This window comes from Crocuta crocuta, unplaced genomic scaffold, assembly GCF_008692635.1.
Source record: "Crocuta crocuta isolate KB4526 unplaced genomic scaffold, BGI_CrCroc_1.0 scaffold466, whole genome shotgun sequence".
Taxonomy (NCBI): domain Eukaryota; kingdom Metazoa; phylum Chordata; class Mammalia; order Carnivora; family Hyaenidae; genus Crocuta; species Crocuta crocuta.
This window is the reverse complement of record NW_027529672.1, coordinates 1,286,841-1,307,571: the sequence shown is the minus strand read 5'-3', so window position 1 is coordinate 1,307,571 and position 20,731 is coordinate 1,286,841. Positions and strand designations below refer to the sequence as shown.

The 20,731-nt window shown below is 42.7% G+C and overlaps 1 protein-coding gene across 4 annotated transcripts in view; it reads left to right on the top strand.

The window, feature by feature from the left end:
- Positions 1-18,169, top strand: part of OAT (ornithine aminotransferase) — an 18,497-nt gene extending 328 nt beyond the window's left edge. Inside the window, exons 1-11 of one of the 4 annotated variants that reach the window (XM_077762941.1) lie at positions 4,972-5,139; positions 6,368-6,453; positions 8,542-8,769; positions 11,665-11,889; positions 11,993-12,088; positions 13,003-13,130; positions 13,891-14,013; positions 14,603-14,731; positions 15,519-15,632; positions 16,339-16,483; positions 17,813-18,169. In XM_077762941.1, coding sequence (XP_077619067.1) covers positions 8,568-8,769; positions 11,665-11,889; positions 11,993-12,088; positions 13,003-13,130; positions 13,891-14,013; positions 14,603-14,731; positions 15,519-15,632; positions 16,339-16,483; positions 17,813-17,973 — 1,323 coding nt within the window. In that variant the 5' untranslated portion in view covers positions 4,972-5,139; positions 6,368-6,453; positions 8,542-8,567 and the 3' untranslated portion in view covers positions 17,974-18,169. Of the gene's footprint in view, positions 1-4,971; positions 5,140-5,729; positions 5,886-6,367; positions 6,483-8,541; positions 8,770-11,664; positions 11,890-11,992; positions 12,089-13,002; positions 13,131-13,890; positions 14,014-14,602; positions 14,732-15,518; positions 15,633-16,338; positions 16,484-17,812 lie in introns of those variants that run through there. The other 3 variants (XM_077762940.1, XM_077762939.1, XM_077762942.1) reach the window with 3 other exon arrangements.
- Positions 18,170-20,731: the final 2,562 nt, after the last annotated feature.

Below are 20,731 nucleotides of genomic sequence, written 5' to 3'. Positions count from 1 at the left end.
CTCCTCCGCCTGCCAGAGCGGGCGGAGCCCGGCCTCCAGGCCCGCGGCCGCCTCAACGCCCCGGGGTCTCTGCGCCTTCTGCCTGCGCCCCTCTGGGTTTGCGAGAAGGAGGTGATGGGCGCTGGCTTGTGGGGAGGAGGCTCCGGACACCGCGGGTACCCCGGGGTCCTGAGGTCCACCTGAAGGGTGCATTCTGGGTGCGGGGAAACTGCGCGGTGAACGGTGGGTTTTGTAATGGGGCTCGGGGCGCTGATGGACCCTCTGGAAAAGGGTTCGAGTCCCCCCGGACAGCGCCTGGGCCCTGCAGCCAACCTGCTTATCTCTCCCCTCCCCCAACGTCATTTTCCCTCCAGCCTTTGTCTGAACTAAAAATTACAGAAATGGAGGCTTATCTGCAGCAACGTGCCGATTAATTGGATGGTGTCAAGGGATTGGGGCCAGCAGGGCTTTCTGCACGAAAACTTTATTCTTAGTTCCTTTGCCAGCAGTACTGAGCATCAGAAAGTACTGGCTGAATTCAGTGGGGGCACTTGTGCTCCAGAACCTTTGGTTCTCGCTTCTTGTCACTGTAAATAAACTCTTCTTGATTTCAGTTTTACCTCTTTGATACGGTGATAAATTAAGGGAAAAAAGGAGGAGTGGGTTTGAAATGAATTAGCTTTAAGAAATTACAGATCTTAATTTTCTCAGTTCTAGATCTCATCGGGTTTGTAAGAGTTTCTGTAGGTAAACTGGTTTTTCGGTTTGAACCTGGACGTGTCCTTTATGTAATCCAAATTCTTTACCTTACCTGTTTGAAATAAACAATAGACTTCTTTCATTAGAATATCTTGGTTTCATCTTCAGGGAATCTAGTTCCGGACGATGGAAAAGATCCAAGTATGAAAGTAGAGTCTTTTTTTTTTTGAAGCATTTTTAGAGGTTTTAATTCCAGTATAGTTAATAAAAATACAGTGTTTTGTCAATTTCAGGTGTACAATATGGTGATTCGACAGTTGCATCTATTACTCAGAGCTCATCAAGATAAATGTACTCTTATTCCTCTTCTGAAAGTAGTCTTTTAACAAAAATAAGATTTAATAAAACTTACCATTTTGGGTTTACAGTTTTTCTTGGTGTTCAAGATTAGTTTTACATCCCCTCCCCCCCAAAGCAGCATAACTTTAAAGTAAAACTTTATAATAAAAATTCTTGAAAAGGCATTTTTTCTCCTCAAGCTGTCTTATTTATATTTTCACCTATACTCTGCTTTTGTTACATTTACTCATGTGCATATTTTATGCCCCTTACTGAGTTCTTGAGGACGGACCGACTCCTATATTTTAATATGGAGAGGAATGGACCAAATTTGGGAGGTGTGTGGAGGGTGTGGTGAGCAGAGCCAGTCCTTTTTCAGTAGTAATGCCTCAGGTGTTTGCCAGTGACGCACTTGAGTTGAATTTTAGCCAGATTATGTAAAAAAAAAAAAAAAAAAACAAAAAACCCCACTCAAACTTTTGTTGGCAGAACTTTTAAAAAGGTACTGTGTTTGTGAATGGTTACCTCAAGAAAAGTAAATATTTGACCAATATAGTAAAGCCAGATTTATTCCGCAAGTGGAATATTTTTAATGGCTTTTTGATGAACGTCCACTGGTTTTTCTTTTAGAGTAATTAAAAAAAAAACAACGCCGAGTATTTCATAGTGCACTGCTAAATTAACTCTTCAAAATGCAGCCTTTTATGGAAGTTCTATTTTAGGTATGTGTTCAGGTAGACAAGATGGATTAGATGGTGGGGGCGCCTGGGTGGCTCAGTTGGATAAGCATCTGACTTCAGCTCAGGTCATGATCTTGCAGTTTGTGAGTTCGAGCCCCGCGTTGGGCTCTGTGCTGACAGCTCTGAGCCTGGAGCTGCTTCGGATTCCATGTCCCCCCCAACCCCCCACCTTTCCCATGTTCATGCTCTGTCTCTCAATAATAAATAAATGTTAAAAAAAAAAAAAGATGGATTAGATGGAAGGGAGTAGTAATAGCTTGAAGAAAGACTTTGAATTATGTAGATTACTGAAAACACTTCAGTGTTAAGGTTCTTGCTGTTAGTAGCAGTTTGCTGTTTTCTCCAGCACCTGAGTGTGGGCCTTGGTTAAATGCAGGACAACAGCCTGGACTGGTCACAGTTATACATGTTATTTTGACTCTTGAAGGCCATTAAATCTCTTAAGTGAACTTTAAAAAAAAGTTTTTATTTAGATTCCAGGCAACATACAGTGTAAAGTTAGTTTCAGGTATACAGTTTAGTAATTCAGCACTTAAAACGCCCAGTGGTCCTCACAAGCGCCCTCCTCAATCCCCATCACCTCCTGACCCATCACCCCACCCACTCTGTTAGCCATCAGTTCAGTTCTCTGTGGTTGAGTCTTGGGTTTCCTCTTTTCTCCCCACTATGATCCCTTGTTGTGTTTCTTAAATTCCACATGTGCGTGAAATCGTATGGTATTTGTCGAAGTGAACTCTTGATGGAAAGATTATAGTTCCTCCTGATGCTATCTTAGGGAATGCGAGTTTTCTTCCTAGAGCTAGCCGCAACTCAGGGATGGGAGATGCTATCTGCTCTCTGCATGGCCTTGCTCTCTCTGCTGCCTTGACTTCTTCAGGAGGCCTATGTGTATTTAGGAATGACCTCATTCATTTGATAGACAAAGAATGCTAGTGGGATGTCCAAACCCGGGCTGGATTCTGCGGATTAAAAGTGAGTTTTCAGATATGGTTACTGTTCTTTTAAGGAGCCTACTGGGATTGTAATAGGGGACCAGGCATGAAGACAAGTGTCCTAAAGTGTTAGAACCTGTGACAAAAACGTGCAAGATTCCTGGGAGTCTTCAGGGGGGTCTTATGTTGTGAATTTTATGTGGGGGCATGAAAAAGCTAAGGGGTATAGTATTTAGGAATACTGCAGTTTATACTGTATACTTTGCAGTATAAAATTGCAGCTAATTTTCTTGTCTGTGTTTATAATTTTTTTATCAATAGAAAAATTTTGCTTTTGGGGGGGGAATTTAAAAAAGAAACCATGAGGGGCGCCTGAGTGGCTCAGTGGGTTAAACGTCCGACTTCAGCTCAGGTCATGATCTCATGGTTCGTGAGTTCGAGCCCCGCGTCGGGCTCTGTGCTGACAGCTCAGAGCCTGGAGCCTGCTTCGGATTCTGTGTCCCCCTTTCTCTCCGACCCTCCCCTGCTCACGCTGTCTTTCTCTCTCTCTCTCAGAAATAAATAAAAACATTAAAAAAAAATAAAAATAAAAATAAAAAAGAAACCATGACACTGCTGATTTTTATGTTGTAGAAGTTGTTAAATTCCATTATGAATTTGAGGGAGGAAGGGAACCGAGTGCCAGGTTTGGCAATTTAACCTTTTGTCACTCAATCCTCGGTAATGACCTTGAGTGGTTTCAATCTCATGTTACAAATAGGAAATGAAGCTCAAGATCGCCCAAAGGTACTTTGAAGAGGCTCAGCTAGAATTTAAATCCCGGTCTCCAGATTCTGTGGACTTTCTACCCTACTCTCCTGGTTTTCTAAGCCTTTTTGGAAGAGGATATTACTGATACTGTCTATTTTTGATGAGCCCATCTTACGTCTGTTCTGAGGTTTCTTGTATAGCGCCACGCATAGTAACTCGGCCACAGAAGGTTCTTTAATAGAAATATGTTTACAGGATCCTGGTTACATCATCACACATTCAAGTGCAGGACTTTTCCCAGTTGAATATTCAGAGTTCATCTTTAAAAACCTTAAGGATGTGGGGCGCCTGGGTGGCTTAGTCGGTTAAGCGTCCGACTTTCGCTTAGGTCATGATCTCGCGGTTCGTGGGTTCGAGCCCCCCGTCGGGCTCTGTGCTGACTGCCAGCTCAGAGCCTGGAGCCTGCTTCAGTCTGTGACTCCCTCTCTCTCTGACCCTCCCCTGCTCACGCTGTCTCTCTCTCTCTCTCTCTCCTAGAAATAAAACATTAAAAAAAAAACAAAACCTTAAGGATGAGTATTACCAATGTTTTGTATGTTACTGTTTTGTCAGTAAGTTGTGGTGTTTGCTCTAATAAGATTGCCTGAGCTCTGCAGATAAATGGACATTTTGTCCCATTTCTGTTGCAAATTAGCTGAGTAAATAGTAGGAGACCATTGAATTTAGATTAAGTTCAAAGATTCCTTTCACTTGCAATACTGTATCATCCTGTTAATGAACTTACAAATTTTTTTTTAAAGTTTATTTTGAAAGAGAGCAGAGGAGGGGCAGAGAGAGAGGGGGAGAGAGAGAAAATCCCAAGCAGGCTCTGCACCATCAGCATGGATGCCCGAGGGACTTGAACTCATAAAACAGGAGATCATGACCTGAGCCTTAACCAACTGAGCTACCCAGGTGACCCTGAAGGAACTTAAAACATGCCTTAAAATGAACTTAGAACAGGAGCCTGGCTGGCTCATCGATAGACCATGTAACTCTTGATATCAGAGTTGTGAGTTCAAGCCCCATGTTGGGTGTAGAGCTAACTTTAAAAAAAAAAAAAAAAAAGAAAACAGCATGCTAGTTAAGAGAGTTTTTAGTTTGTTTTTCTTTTCTTTTCTTTTCTTTTTTTAATACCTCACTTAGGCTAGTAGTGCTTCCCTGCCTGGTCCTAGTCACAGAGGTGCAGGCCTTGATAGTAAAATCATTATAGAGAATAGTTTTTATTTTAGAATTTAACCCTCTCCCCTACATACAAATGAACTTTTAGACGTAATTTTTATAATCCAGGCTGCACTTCCTAGGGGAAATGACCTCTGCCTTTCTTTTAACCACAATCCGTTTTTTCAGAGCTTCTCAAACCTTTCTTTTTTCCTTAGTTTTGTTTTGTATGTTGCCTGAACTTTCTCTCTAATGTGACAGTCTAGGCAGGGACTCAGCTGCAGTTTTAATAACTTCCTTTTTCTTTTTCTTTTTTTAAGTTTATTTTTTATTCTGAGAGAGAGAGAGCAAGCAGGGGAGAAGCAGAGAGAGGGAGACAGAGAATCCCAGTCTCCGTGCTATCAGTGCAGAGCCCTATGCAGGGCTCGAACTCACGAACCATGAGATCATGACCTGAGTTGAAGCCAAGAGTTGGATGCTTCACTGGCTGAGCCATTCAGGTGCCCCTAACTTTTTTTTCTGATTATAAATGTAGTAGTTCATGATCATTAGAAAATGTGGAAAGTACAGAATAGTAGAAAGATAACCACAGTGAACATTTTTGTGCCTTTTTCAGGTAGTTTTTCCTCATATTATTTCCTTATATATAATCTTGTACATTTAGTATATATGTTTTTCTTAACTTAAAGATATCCTGAAACATCTCTCCATGTCATTATACACTATAATTATTTTATTTATTGATGTATTTATTCTGTTTATTTAAAATTTNCGCTTAACCGACTGAACTACCCAGGCGCCCCTATTCTGTTTGTTTATTTTTGAGAAAGAGAGGGGGACAGAGGATTTGAAGTAGGCTCTGTGTTGACAGTAGAAGCCTGCTGGGAGGGGGGTAGGGGAGGCTCAAACTCACTGGTTGTGACATCATGACGTCAATCGAAGTCAGACACTTAACTGACTGAGCCACCCAGGTGCCCCTCACTATAATTATTTTATTTTTTTAATGTTTTATTTATTTCTAGGAAAGAGAGAGAGAGACAGCGTGAGCAGGAGAGGGTCAGAGAGAGAGGGAGTCACAGATTGAAACAGGCTCCAGGCTCTGAGCCGGCAGTCAGCACAGAGCCCGATGCGGGGCTCGAACCCACGAACCGCGAGATCATGACCTAAGCGAAAGTTGGACGCTTAACTGACTAAGCCACCCAGGCGCCCCTCACTATAATTATTTTAAATGACAGCACGTTGTTATGTATGTGATTATGTTGATCCATTCTCATATTGTTGACTCTCTTTTATGCGTGAATGTGGGATCTTATGAGTGAAATTACTGGTCTAAATCCAAGGCTATGATTATGACTATAATTCTTTTCAGATGGTGTTTGTTTAGAGTGCCACCGTGGAACTTTTTATTGCTGATTTGATCAAGTCAAAAATCGTGTGAAGTTTTTAGTTGGCCAAATAGAACATTAATTCTTACTGAGTAGAACATAAAGAGGCCAAGAAACAAAGTTAAAATCCATGTCTTAAACTTGACAGTAGTATTTTGAGGAAGTTCTCCCTCGTTCTGCAGAGCTAGACCTTGCATATTTGCGAACTGCCAGCTCCAGTCCGCTAGTTCCTACATAACTTTGCTATTGACACGTGCCTCTCTCAGATAAAACCTGGTGAAAGCTAAGGACCTTTCTCCTTAGGAAAATGCACTTACACATACGATTCTGCATTTTATTTCAGGAGTTCTCGGATCATCTAAGCCCGTTGCTGGATCTCAGATCACAAATCTACGTTCTGATTTGAACTGTGGGAAGAAAGGATAGTTGGTGAGTCCTGGCGTGCCGGATTTTGTTAGGTAATGGCAAATTCCTGAGCACCCTGGATTTACCGGGTCATGCCAAGTTGAAAGGGAAGCCAAGCTCCAAGTATTAAATTTTTGCTAATCTGGCAGTTCAAATGGAGTTCTGTGAGATTGTGTGATTTGACTTGTCATTCATGGAGTTCTGTCTAAACATGACTTAACTAGTCTTTAAAAAAAATAGAGACATCCTAAGTATGCTTAGTTTTTGGCAACTTTCTACTAGTCTTGAGATTCTTTTTTCTTTTTTTATTTTTTAAGGTTTATTTACTTACTTTTGAGAGAGTGTGAGAGGGAGTGAGAGTACAAGCACGGGAGGGACAGAGAGGGAGAGAGAGTCCCAAGCAGGCTCCACACCGTCAGCGCAGAGTCCATTGCAAGGCTCAACCCCACGAACCTTGAGATCATGACCTGAGCCGGAATCAAGAGTCAGATGCTTAACTGACTGAGCTCCCCAGGCACCCCAGTCTTGAAATTATCTTTAAAAAAAACTCTTCCTCCTCCCCCCCTCCTCCTGCCCCACCCCAACATAATTACTATGCATTTTCTCCAATTACCCTTTTCTTCTTAGCACCTTCCATAGCTGGGGCTCTGCTTCATGGTTGATGATGACTCTTAACGGCACAGGTGGAAACAGCCATCAGGGGCGCCCTGAGGCGGGGCTCATTTCAGGGCTGCTTGGGACAGAGGAGGGGAGCAGCCGAGACTCTGAAATACATAAATAGGTGGTGAGGAAATGTCAGTTTGCTCAGTGATGTTCAGGTTTTGTTACCCAAACTCTTGGCTCCTTGTGGTTTGTTCTCTCGTTCCTGATTACCTTTTTCTCCTTTGACTCCTTGCTTTGGAGGGGCAGGTGTTTGGGGATAAGTTTTATGAAAACATCCATCCTGGCACAGGAGACTCTCTTTCGGGAAGTGCCTGTTCCCATCTGTGTGTGTGTGTAAATAAGTATATATAATATGTATTTTATATATTTTATAAAGTATGTAATATATAATATTTAATATATATGTTTTGTTCTGTTCTGTTCATCTTAATGTTAAAGCTCTTCAAATATCATTTATTCTAAATTATCAAATGATTTTCCCTAGTCTTTTTGCCTTTAACCTTTATTTATGATAATTTTGACCTATAGAAATTACAGATATTTGTGGCTCAGTAACAGACTTTACATTTTCTGGTTTCTGTCTTTGGTGTTATGCTTAACACACCCTTCCCTTGCCCCAGGAAATCACTTCTTCCTCCCCACACCTGCTCTTTTTCCTTTTGGATGGTCCCCATTATCTTTGTAGAAACCAAATTCCTTCTCAGTGTCTTCACACCTTACGTACAAGGACAGAGTCAGTATGCGAGGCGGTTCTCAGTCCCGCCATCACCTCCCCATGGCATGATGACTCCTGGCCAGGCTGCTGGCTTGTCTGCTGTCTCCTTACTGGGGGTCTGTGCCCATCTGAAAGGACCCTGCCCTCACAGCAGTGCCTTTTAAAAAAAAAAAAACATTAAAAAAATTTTTTTTAANAAGTCGGACGCTTAACCAACTAAGCCACCCAGGCGCCCCTGCTTATTTTTGTGAGAGAGATGGAGTGTGAGCAGGGAAGGGGCAGAGAGAAAGGGAGACACAGATCTGAAGCAGGCTCCAGGCTCTGAGCTGTCAACACAGAGTCCGACATGGGGCTCAAACCCACAAACTGCGAGATCATGACCTGAGTGAAAGTCAGATGCTTCACTGACTGAGCCACCCAGGCGCCCCAATTGTAATTTCTAAACAAATGTCTAGTTTTGAGAGAAAACATGCGAGCAGGGAAGGGGCATAGAGAGAGGGGCCAGAGGATCTGAAGCGGCTCAGTGCTGACAGCAGGGACCCCGACGAAGGGCTCAAACCCATGAACCATGAGATCATGACCTGTGCTGAAACCAGGAGTTGGACGCTCAACCTCCTGAGCCACCCAGGTTGTCCCTGTCTCATCCTATGCTTTGGTGACTGTGGGTGATGAGCCCATACACTTGGCCTCTGGGAAGATTCTTATTCTCACTGCCTTCTCTTCTCCTTGGACAGGTAGGTGGTGTTCCTCCCTTAAAGGCATGATGTTTTCCAAACTAGCTCACTTGCAGACCATTGCTGTGCTTCGTCGTGGAGTTCATTCTTCAGTGGCTTCTGCTACGTCTGTTGCGACCAAAAAGACAATCCAAGGCCCTCCATCTTCTGATTACATTTTTGAGCGAGAATCTAAATATGGTGCACACAACTACCACCCTTTACCTGTTGCCCTGGAGAGAGGGAAAGGTACATTTTGAATTAATCTAACTCCCCTTCGTCCCTTTCACTTGAAACCTTTTGTAAAAATAGTTTTTAAGTGTTCTCAGGATACATTTTCCCACATGCATTTAATTTCTGTGTTATAGATCTAGTTAATTCAACATTTATTGAGTGCTTGCTGCGTTAGGTACTGAGGGGAACACAAGATGAACTTAGTCATTATTCGGTCTTTGCCACGAGGGCCTGTAAGACACATAAGCCGAGTACTAGACTATGGCTATTGTTTTCTTCCTTTAACTTTATTTTGGCATAATTGTAGGCTTAAAAGTTGCAGCAGTAGTACAAGGAATTTTCTTTTACCAGATTTCTCGAGTGCTAACATATGACCGCATTTGCTTTATTTCTTCTCTTTCTCTCCACACACACTACCTTTTTTCCCTGAACTGTCTGACAGAAAGTTGCAGACATGTGATGCCTCTTTATACCTAAATACTTTGTGTGTCTTTCCTGAAATACAGGACTTTCTCTTACATATCAATAGTATCATTATCAAGATTGGGAAATTAACATGGATACAACACCGTTTTCTAATCTACAGCCCTGATCCAGATTTCTTTTGTTGTCCTATAGCAAAAGGAAAATCTCCGATCAGGGGTTGTATTCAGTTTTCAGGTCTGCTTAGTTTTCTTTAATCCAGAACAGTTCTCAGTCTTTGTTCTCTTGATCTTGATGTTTTTGAAGAGCACAGGCCAATGATTTTGTAGAATGAACCTCAGTTTGGAGTTGGCTGGTAAGGTAGAGTCTGCCAGCCTTCTTCATGGCAAAGTTAACATTTTTCCCCTTTACACATCTTATGGGGACATGATTTGAGACTCTGCAAACTTCCACTTACACTTTTGGCATCCATTAATTATTCTCTGCCTGAATAAATGATTACTGATGGCTGCCAAGTGGTGATTTAATCCACATTTTGAAATAACAGTCTTAACCTAATAAAACCAAAATTTATTACTTAGCTTTGGGTCAGAAGATGATGTGTGAGTATTAAACATTTTTATCAGTTGCTGTATTTTATTTGGGACCCGCAGTGTGATCTAGATTTTGAACAAAATCTCTATTACAAATTTGGAAACAGTTTGGTTTGTAAAGATATTCTTGGAGTAGCAGATTGTGGATTCTGGAATCTGAGTACCTGGGGTCGAGTCCTGGTTCATGTGTGCCAGCTTGGGCTAAATCTAAGCGTCTCTTTCTATATGTTTGCACTGTAGGGTGGTAACACTCTCATGGGGTGGTTGAACGACTAACACGGTACATTGACTACATGGTAAAAGTTAGCTGGTAAGCCACCCAATATGTTTTAATATCTATAGTCAAGCTAAAAAAATTTAAAAAAAGTTTTTAAATGTTTATTTATTTCTGAGGGAGAGAGAGAGCATGAACAGGGGAAGGTCAGAGAGAGAGGGAGATACAGAATCTGAAACAGACTCCAGCTCTGAGCTAGCTGTCAGCACAGAGCCCGACGTGGGTCTCAAACCCACGAACTGTGAGATCATGACCTGAGCCGAAGTCGGATGCTTAACTGACTGAGCCACCCAGGTGCCCTTCAAGCTAAAAAAAATTTTTTTAAAAATGTACATAACTTAAAATTTACCATTTTGTTTTATTTGTTTTAGTGTTTATTTTTGAGAGAGAGAAAGAGAGAGAGAGAGAGAATGAGTGAAGGAAGGGCAGAGAGAGAGAGAGTCTAAAGCAGGCTCCAGACTCTGAGCTGCCAGCAAAGAGCCCGATGTAGGGCTCAAACTCAAGAACTGTCAGATCCTGACCTGAGCAGAAGTTAGAGCCTGCTTCGGATTCTGTGTCTCCCTCTCTCTCTGCTCCTCCCCTGTTCACGCTCTGTCTCTGTCTCTGTTTCTCTCAAAAATGAATAAACACTAAAAAAAATTTTTTTAATAAAAAGAATAAAAATTTATTTACTTTAAATGTTTATTTTTGAGAGAGAGAGAGCAAGTGAGCACAAGCAGGGGAGGGGCAGAGAGAGAGGGGAACAGAGGATCTGAAGCAGGTTCTGCACTGATAGCCCAGAGCCCAATGTGGGGCTGAAACTCACAAAATCTGAGATCATGACCCAAGTTGAAACCAAGAGTCGGATGCCTAACCGCCTAAGCCACCCAGGTGCTCCTTAAATGTTATAGATATAGATATAATATAAATATTATATTAATATTATAATTAATATAACATTATAAATATTATATATATTTTAAAGTTTATCTATTTTGAGGGAGAAGCATGAGTGGGGGGGAGGGGCAGAGGGAGAGAGTGAATCTTAGGCAGGCCCTGAACTGTCAATGCAGAACCCAATGTGGGGCGTGAAACTACAAACCATGAGATCATGACCTGAGCCAAAATTGAGTTGGACGCTTAACTGACTGAACCCCCTCAGGCACCCCTTGTGTATCCTTTTTGGATAAATGTCTATTCACGTTCTTTGCCCATTTTTGAATTGAGTTATTGGACACTAGATCCTTCTCCGTTAGATGAATGATCTGAAAACATATATTCCCATTCTTTTGGTGGCTACAGTCAGCTAATCATGATTTTTAGGTTATGTATAACTTCTGCCTTTAAATTCCCTAACCCTAGTTTTCTGGGAGTAAAGGTTTCACTCTACAGTTTATAAACCTTTTCATGTTATGGTGTTTCCTGTTAAATGTGTAGCTTCAAGCTGGACAGATAAAATATACTTCCTTGTAAACCAGATTATTTATAACCAGCTTCCTATGCATGAGCTAATCCCTGTCCTAACCACCATTCTGCATTAAGTGGAGGTTCATAAGTATTCAGAAGGCTTGCCAGTGGTCTTAATCTTTGAACTTTCTGTAGCTTAGTGATTTTCTAAAATAATTCCCTTTATATATTTAGGTATTTACGTATGGGATGTAGAAGGCAGGAAATATTTTGACTTCCTGAGTGCTTACAGTGCTGTCAACCAAGGTCACTGCCATCCAAAGATTGTGAATGCCCTGAAAAGTCAAGCAGACAAACTGACCTTAACATCTAGGGCTTTCTATAATAATGTACTTGGAGAATACGAAGAGTATGTTACGAAACTTTTCAACTACCACAAAGTTCTTCCTATGAATACAGGTAAAATAATTTATTTTTTTAATTAAATATCCAAGAAAATAATCTTACTACTTTTTGATAATCTAAAATATTTTTTTTAATTGAAAAAATTTTTTCTTGATAGGAGTGGAGGCTGGAGAGACTGCTTGCAAACTTGCTCGTCGGTGGGGCTATACCGTGAAGGGTATTCCAAAATACAAGGCGAAGGTGATTTTTGCAGGTATGTGAGATTCAGCATTAACCTCTGTGATGTCAGTGTACAAATGGTATTGCTGTTTTAATTTACTGATAGAATATTTGTCATGTGTTTGCCTCCTCCATGATACACTGTTTGCTGAATGTTTCATAAAAACTGAGAGAGTGTTTTTCTTTTGGGATTATTTCCAAGTATTTCTACATAAATGGGATTTTTCTCTGCTAAGTAATTTCCTACTCCTTACTCCCTAAAATGAGTGACTATATGATTTATTTCTCATCCGGCTATCTGATTTTTTTCTTTTTGATTTTTTTTTTGTTTGTTTGAGAGAGAGAGAGCATGTGTGTATTGGGGAGGGACAGAGAGAGAGGGAGACACAGAATCCGAAGCAGGCTCCAGCTCTGAGCTGTTAGCACAGAACCCACTGTGGGGCTCAAACCCACAAACCATGAGATTTTGACCTGAGCCGAAGTCGGATGGTTAACCGACTGAGCCACCCAGGCACCCCATGCTTATCTGATTTTTTTTTAAATGTTTTATTTATTTCTGAGAGAGAGCATGAGCAGGGGGCGGTCACTATCACACATGCATCGAGTCTAGAAAAACATGTATTGAATGCCTCAGTTGTTAGTGTTCGGGATTATTGGAAGAAAAGGCAAGCATTTATCTGCAGGGTCTGTATATTGCAGTCTGGAGATTCAGGAGAGGAGTGCCTGAGATAGTCATTGAAGGCCAGACCTTGGTGGGCATGTGAGCCATGGTGTTCAATATCAGCTTTTATTTTAACAAATGAAAGCTCACCCACCGGAGGCTCTCTAAGGCAAACCCTCATTTTTAAAAAAAATCAAAATCAAACTTCTTAAGGTATTTTTGGGGGAAAGTGCTTATTAAATTTGGGATTTTGTTTGAAATCCTCTCTGTTTATTTCTCCTTTCCAGCTGGGAACTTCTGGGGTAGAACACTGTCTGCTATCTCCAGTTCCACAGACCCAACCAGTTACGAAGGTTTTGGACCATTTATGCCAGGGTTTGAAGTCATTCCGTATAATGATCTGCCTGCTCTTGAGGTACTTCCCTAGCAGCATGGTGCTTCAGCACAGAGCAAATAGAAATTACATTTGTTGGATGTGTGAATCAAACATAGATATGTGACTGCAGTGAACATCTAACTTAAGTTGGGTCCAGGTTCCACACTTGTCTCTCTAATGGTCGGTTTGTTTCCAACGTGGGGAAGTTGGGTGCCCTGGTCTAATCTAACTGCTATCTGTGTCCTGTGTAAATAACTTGGATAGTATGTGTTTAACTACTTCATTAGATAAGATTACTCAGTTTTCAGCCAGCTGCCTCAAATTATGAGTGGAGGGGCGCCTGGCTGGCTTTGTGGGCAGAGCACGCAGTCTTGATCCTCGGGGCTGTGAGTTTGAGCCCTGCGTTGGGTGTACAGATTGCTTAAAAATAAAATCTTAAAAAGTAAATAAAATTATGAGTAGATGACTTGTAAAATACAAAGATTCACTGAAATATTTAAAACTAATGTCTTTAAACTTTAAAACTAATTCACTGAAATTACTACAAAAGCGAATGTCTTCGTTTTTATAGTACATTTAACTCCGTATTAGAAAATATAGGATAGAGTAGCTTAAAGCTTAAGTATTTGGGGCTCTTGGTAATTGAATGTCAGAAATGTTAATACTTTGAAGTCAGGATATAAGTTAATGTAAAAACTTAATTTGCATACTTACCATGAAAATACACACAGCCCATGTTTTCCGATTTCTAAATAGGTTAAAAAGGAAGTTACTAAAGCGCATTCTTATTCTTCTGTAGCGTGTTCTTCAGGATCCAAACGTTGCCGCGTTCATGGTAGAACCAATTCAGGGCGAGGCGGGCGTTGTCGTTCCGGATCCCGGCTACATGATGGGCGTGCGAGAGCTCTGCACCCGGCATCAGGTTGTGCACCCTGCACCTGCCTGCGTCGCTCAGGGCTGGGCTCTTAGGGGAGAAGCAAAGATGACATCCCACTTCCACGGCTGGGTGGGGGGGACCTCATTCTGAGGCCCTCTGGTGCTCCCTCTCAGCGGCCTGCCCAGAAGCTGACTGTTTACTGCCTCTGGCCACTGGCCAAGCCGGGGCCCAGGCAGAGCCGCAGACTTCCTGGCCCCAACTGTGGTTCCTTCCCTCCACGCTGGTGGCCTGTGCTGTGCTCTCTCCGGACCCTCTGTTGCGTCCCTCTCTTCCTCTTCCCGCCACGCTGGTACAGATTTAGGGAGGAAATATTAAATAAATGTTTGGAAGATGCAAGTGAATTAATTTTTTTCCCAGAGAGTAGTTCTGTCCCCCTCCGCCCCAAAGTGCTCACTTTCTACTGTGCAGCAGAACGGGCCCTTGGGGAGAGTAGCCTGACACCGGAGATGATTGCTTGTCTACGGGATTTTCACAGGATGGTATTGAAATTATTTGTGTGGGGAAAGGTAGGAGATCACTATCTTCCCTATGGAAACAAAATCGATCATTAATGTATTACGTTGTTTTCCAATAGGTTCTGTTTATTGCTGATGAAATACAGACAGGATTGGCCAGAACTGGTAGGTGGCTGGCTGTCGATCATGACAATGTCAGGCCTGATATAGTCCTTCTTGGAAAGGCGCTTTCCGGCGGCTTATACCCTGTAAGTTGTGTGCTCCATCTCTCTTACTATTCCTTACTCTCATGAAATCTGTCCTTAAGATATTTTTACATCAGTTGGTGGTGACAATAGTGCCTTTCCCTTGGTTCGGTTGCACTCCGTGCGCTCTGGGTCACCGGCACACGTAATAAAAACAGTTCTGGGTCCCACAGGGTTGACCCACTTAGTTAAGTTCCGCTGCAGAATTGAGTGTGCCTCGGAATTTGCTACGGTCTGTCTTTCGATGGAAACATTTTACCCCAAAAGTTCTCCTGGAGACCCCTAGGGGTTTTTTTTTTTCCATTGTTGAGAAATCTAGCCTTACTAATTGTCTAAAATCATGACTGATTAACGTAGAGGTTGGAAAAAATGAATGTTTTGTTATGGTTTTGTCCTTGGGTTTGCCATTCGGAGCCGGTAATTGGTACTGGATTAAGGGTAAAGGGTTCTGAACATAGTGCAGAACATTGTGTTTTTTAAGCAATTGAACCAAGCATTTTACCTTGAAAGTGGAAAGAATTCTAAATCATATTGTTGCAGAAACCGCTTTCCTCGTGGTTCCCAAAAGCCCTTGTTCTGCGCCATCACAGCGCCCTGGCGCGCGCTCGCTGTGTTTACGGTATTGACACTGTCACCGCTAGTTAGGAGGAAAGAAGTGTAGCTCCTGTTAGGGGAAGCTTTCTGTCCACTTTCATATCTGCTTCATAAACACTCGTGTTCCTGCTGTGCTAAGAGTGGGATAGTTAGTCCGAGAAATGATTTGCTCAGTACTGAATTCTCTGTCTCTCAGGTGTCGGCGGTGTTGTGTGACGACGAGGTGATGCTGACCATTAAACCCGGGGAGCACGGGTCAACCTACGGGGGCAATCCGCTGGGCTGCCGCGTGGCCATCGCGGCCCTGGAGGTAGGGCTGATCCGGGCGTGGGGTGTCCGTCGGTGGAGACAGTGTTGGAGGGGCCCGTTGGTGTAATGAGACAGTGTCGTAGAACATGCAGTGCAGAGGGAGGATCTTAGGGGCAGGGTGCTCGGTAGTTCACCCTGCGTCTAGTAGACGGGGGGCCTCTGTGGGCTTCTGAGTTGCAGTCACTGGGGCTTTGGGCCCGTGGGCCCTGGGTGGCTCACAGAGCTCTCGCCCTCCAACCAGGCCTTGCCTGCGAGGCGTTGATTGATGGGTTGACTGATTGTAGATTTGACCGCTTTCAGATGTCTTCCTTGGGTGCCCACTACAGGCATAAAATTACGTGACCCCTAAGAACGCACTTTTTAGGCAAAAAAGAAAAGGAAACACTGTAGGTTACAAATTAAAGTATGCTTTGTCCGTTGATTTAGTCAGCTAAGCAGAAAAGATATCGGTCAGTTGCATTACATAAATTTTAATTCTTACTTTGCCTTAAAATCAGAGTCACGGATTCATGACAAAGGTGAGGCTCTATCTGAGCTTGTAAATGTTTAATTAGATAGTAAACTGGTATAGGCTTTGGAAAATAGAAATGAAAGTTAAGTTACTCTGGTCATTGTCTTCCTTTGCTTATAGTCCATGTTCTCGTCTAAAGAACAACATAAAAGAGGGTAATCTTAGCATGTGGGTAGTAATTTCCCTTCAAACGCAGGTTTTGGAAGAAGAAAACCTTGCTGAAAATGCAGAAAAAATGGGTATCATCCTGAGGAACGAGCTCATGAAGCTGCCGTCTGACATTGTAACCGCTGTCAGGGGCAAAGGATTACTGAATGCTATTGTCATTCGAGAAACCAAAGGTATGGACTCAAACATTTTCCTCAAGATGTGATATTCATAGGAGAAAGAAAACACGTGGTGTTTTGTCTGGTTGCTGGCCTCCCCTGTTTGAGCTTGTGGACCGGGTCTGTTAGGCTTTGTATCGGCTGATTTATGCTACAGGCTGTGGAATTAGAGCCCTTTCCTACAGGAAGGAATTTACTACTTTGACCTGTTTTTGTTCCCTGACGTCATTTGCTATTCTGCCTTGGGTTAGTTTTTTTTTTTTAATTTTGTTTATTTTTGAGAGAGAGAGAGACAGAGTATGAATGGGGGAGGGCCAGAAAGAGAGGGACACAGAATCCTTGAAGCAGGCTCCAGGCTCTGAGCTGTCAGCACAGAGCCCGACTTAGGGCTTGAACTCATGAGCCCTGAGATCATGACCTGAGCTGAAGTTGGAAGCTTTGCCAACTGAGCCACCCATAGCCCATGCCTTGGGTTAGTTCTGCAGTACTTGGAGATTTCCAGCTCCTTTCTGTTAGTCTACACCGAGCACTTTCCTGGAAGGTTTCCTCTTTGCTATTCCCCCGCTCTGCCCCCATACTTTGTGCTTCACTAAAGGTAGGGGGAGCAGCAGTATAATCATGACAATGACGACGGTGATCAAAATAGCCCCCACGGCCACCTAACTGAGTGTGTGGCGTCTGATTGGCAATAGCCCTCCGAGGCTCCTTGCCCGAGTCTCCTGTGCTCACCTTCCTTCTAAAGCAGTGATTCCAGCCATGGCAACACTTTAGAATTACCTGAGGAGCTTTTTAAAGAATGAAGCCAAACTCGCCTCTCCCCAGAGATTCTGATCTGATGGGTCTGGGTGGCGCCCAGGCGTTGGAAGTGCCCTTTCGGTGATTCTGATGCGCGGCCGGGCTTGCGCATCCTACCATAACGTGATGAGAGTCCCCTTCCTTCCCTGGGCTCTGGAAGCACATCCGTTTGCGGAATGTGTGGCCGTCACTGGGATTTGGATATTGTTTGTTCCGTGCCACTTAACTTCCCCTCGTCCTACCCACATTCTTTTTGCATTGGTTCCTCATAATATAACAGCCTTTAGCACAGAACTTTTTTTTGCTTGGTCTTTTTCATTTTTGAAAAACCCGCAAAATCTGTGTGTCTAATCATACTATTCAAACCTAGTAATGTACTTGCTGAGAAATAACTTCATCTTTAAAAAAAAAGCAAAGCAAGCTTGCGACTCCATGCCATCTTTCGTTAGCGGGCCCTGTGCGGCGACGTGCTAAGCATCCATCCATCTCGCAAGGGAGTGTTAAACATCCGTCTTTGATCAACATGCCTGTTTGGCCATTTCTCTTTAGATTATGATGCTTGGAAGGTGTGTCTGCGGCTTCGGGATAACGGACTTCTGGCCAAGCCAACCCACGGCGACATCATCAGATTTGCACCCCCGCTTGTGATCAAGGAGGATGAAATTCAAGAGTCCGTGGAAATCATCAACAAGACCATCCTGTCTTTCTGAGGTCGGTGACCGTTCCCAGTGCTGCCCGGAGCCAGCCGGAGACGGCAGCCATACAAGTTCTGTCGTGTCTACGTGCTTCTTGCAGGCACGTTCCACTCCCCGGTGGCTTCAAGGACTTTTTTTTCATACGCTTTTTTTTTCAGTTCATGCATAATAGGATGACATTTATAAACATGCAGTTTGTCCTGTAACATGACTAAGAGAATGTAATGGCATCTGTATTCGATTGAGTTTGTGTGTGCGTGTGCTTTCGAAGGCAAAATGCATCTACTTGTATATAGAGAGCCTTTTAATCAAGCCCTTCAGTATAATTTATATGTTTTTATGATTTCCTTACTGATACAAATGTTTTGTATTTGCAAAAGCTATCTGGGGTATTAAATGGAAGCCTTGCTTAACCTTAAAAAGTTAAATTGTAATCCTTGAGTCTTGGGAAGGTTTAATGGTTAAGCTTATGTAAAATACTGGATTTAAGGAAACTTCATGTTGGCCAACACCAAGATGTACCCTGTGAATGTCACTTTTAACTGAGAATTAATGTTTAACATTCCCAAATTATGATTNGAAAAAAATTTAAAAAAAAAAAAAAAAAAAAAAAAAAAAGATTTATTTTCAGTTTTTCTTCAGGTTAAAAAAAAAGATTTCTACAGCTTATATTTAAAGTGTCTGTAGTGGGATCAGGGCGCTGTTACCACAGTTCTGGTCCTCACGACCTGACGCGTTAAGCTCCTCGAGAACATTCTTGCTTTATTTCGTGTATTTTCTAAGAGCATTTCAGCTTCTTGGGCGATATCTAGAATCATTTAGAAATTATTAAAAGAAGGTCTTTTGTTATACTCCTTTTTCCTCTTTCAAAATAATTGTTTTTCCTGTGCTTATGTGCTGGTATTTACCATTTTTATTAAAGGATCTTTATTAAGCATGGTATTACAGAACTTTGTTTTCTTTCTTTTTTTCCCCCTCGAACATAGTATTTTGGATGCTTTTGTATGTCCATAATTATAAGTGTATCTCATTCTGTGATGATTCATATGTGGATATAATTTCATATTGGCGAACACTTGGGTTGTTACAGTTTTTCACTCTTTAAACAAAGCTTGTTGTGATGGCTTTATGTTGATACAGGCTGTGTTTTTGGAGTAGGTCTCTAGAAGTGAGTTGCTGGGTCAAAGGAAATAAACTTTTATTTTCATTATTTTAAAGATTTTATTTTTAAGTAATCTCTAACCCGATGGGGGTTGAACCTGCAACCCCAAGATAGTGAGTCACACAGTCTACCAACTGAGCCAGCCAGGCACCCTGGGGATGAACTTTTATTTAAAAAAATTTTTTGAGGGGGGACCCCTGGGTGGCTCAGTCGGTTAAGGGTCCAACTTCGCCTCAGGTCATGATCTTACGGTTCTGGGTTTGAGCCCCTCCCCTCCCCTGGGGTCTCCTACCGTGCAGCCTTTGCAAAGTGGGTATTGAATGGAGACGTGTGGTGGATATTGAGTTCGAATGTAGATGTCATTCACTCAATGTGCCCTGCCAGGCACAGGATTGCACCGGGGTCACTGGTGAAAGAGGGGCTTCATGGGGCTTTTTAGTCAGTACATTTACTTGAAAAATAGGGGCACCTAGGTGGCTCAGTCGGTTAAGTGTCCGACTTCGGCTCAGGTCATGATCTCACGATTAGTGGGTTCGAGCCCAGCGTCGGGCTCTGTGCTGACAGCCAGCTCAGAGCCTAGAGCCTGTTTCAGATTCTGTGTCTCCCTCTCTCTCTGACCCTCCCCTGCTCACACTGTCTCTCTCTCTCTCTCTCAGAAATAAATAAAAAACATTTAAAAAAATTAAAAAGAAGAATACCTAGTGAGTACCACTTGGATAGCCCCAGAGGAGAGGCAGTGCTTCAAAGAGATAGCATTTATTCATTTTTATTTTTTTAACGTTTATTCATTTTTGAGAGATGGAGAGGGACAGAGCATGTGTCGGGGAGGGGCAGAGAACAAGAGGGAGACACAGAATCTGAAGCAGGCTCCAGGCTCTGAGCAGTCAGCACAAAGCCCGATGTGGGGCTCGAACTCACACACAGTGAGATCATGACCTGAGCCGAAGTCAGATGCTTAACCGACTGATCCACCCAGGTGCCCCTAAGAGATAGCCTTTATGAAACAGTATGTGTCAAGCATTATTACAAATGTGTTTTGCAACAGGTACAATCATTCCCATTTCACAGATGAGAAATCTAAGTCTTGGGGCAAAGACACTTGCCTTACATTATTTAAAATAATTGGTGGAGGCCTGGAGCCCTGGGTGGGCTGGGCAGGCTTGTGTGGGGAGGGAGGGAGTAGTCCCAGGGGCCCCAGAGACTCAGGGGTTGGGGGACAGAGTGCCTCCACTTGTCTAAGGAGTGAGTGGCGGAACGTCCCGAGTGTGCATCAGAGCATTTAAATTTGTGTCTAACTTGCCGGATGGATTCTTAAAAACACCAGCAGGAGCCATTCAAATGAGTAATATATACAAAAATGCCATTTAGTGCACTTAGGAAAAACTCTTTAAAATCTATTTTCAGGACTCCACTGTTTCCTGCACATATAATGGCTCCAAGGAATTTTATTAGCTCTCAGCCTTTATTGTGATTAACTTGCAAATGAGATCTTTTCCCCCTACTCCCCGGTCAGCACCGGTCCAGTCCCGCAGTCCCAGCAAATCGTTAATGAAATATCTGAGCTAATATGGCTCGTTAATTTGCATCACAATATCAAGTGAAGAACAGATG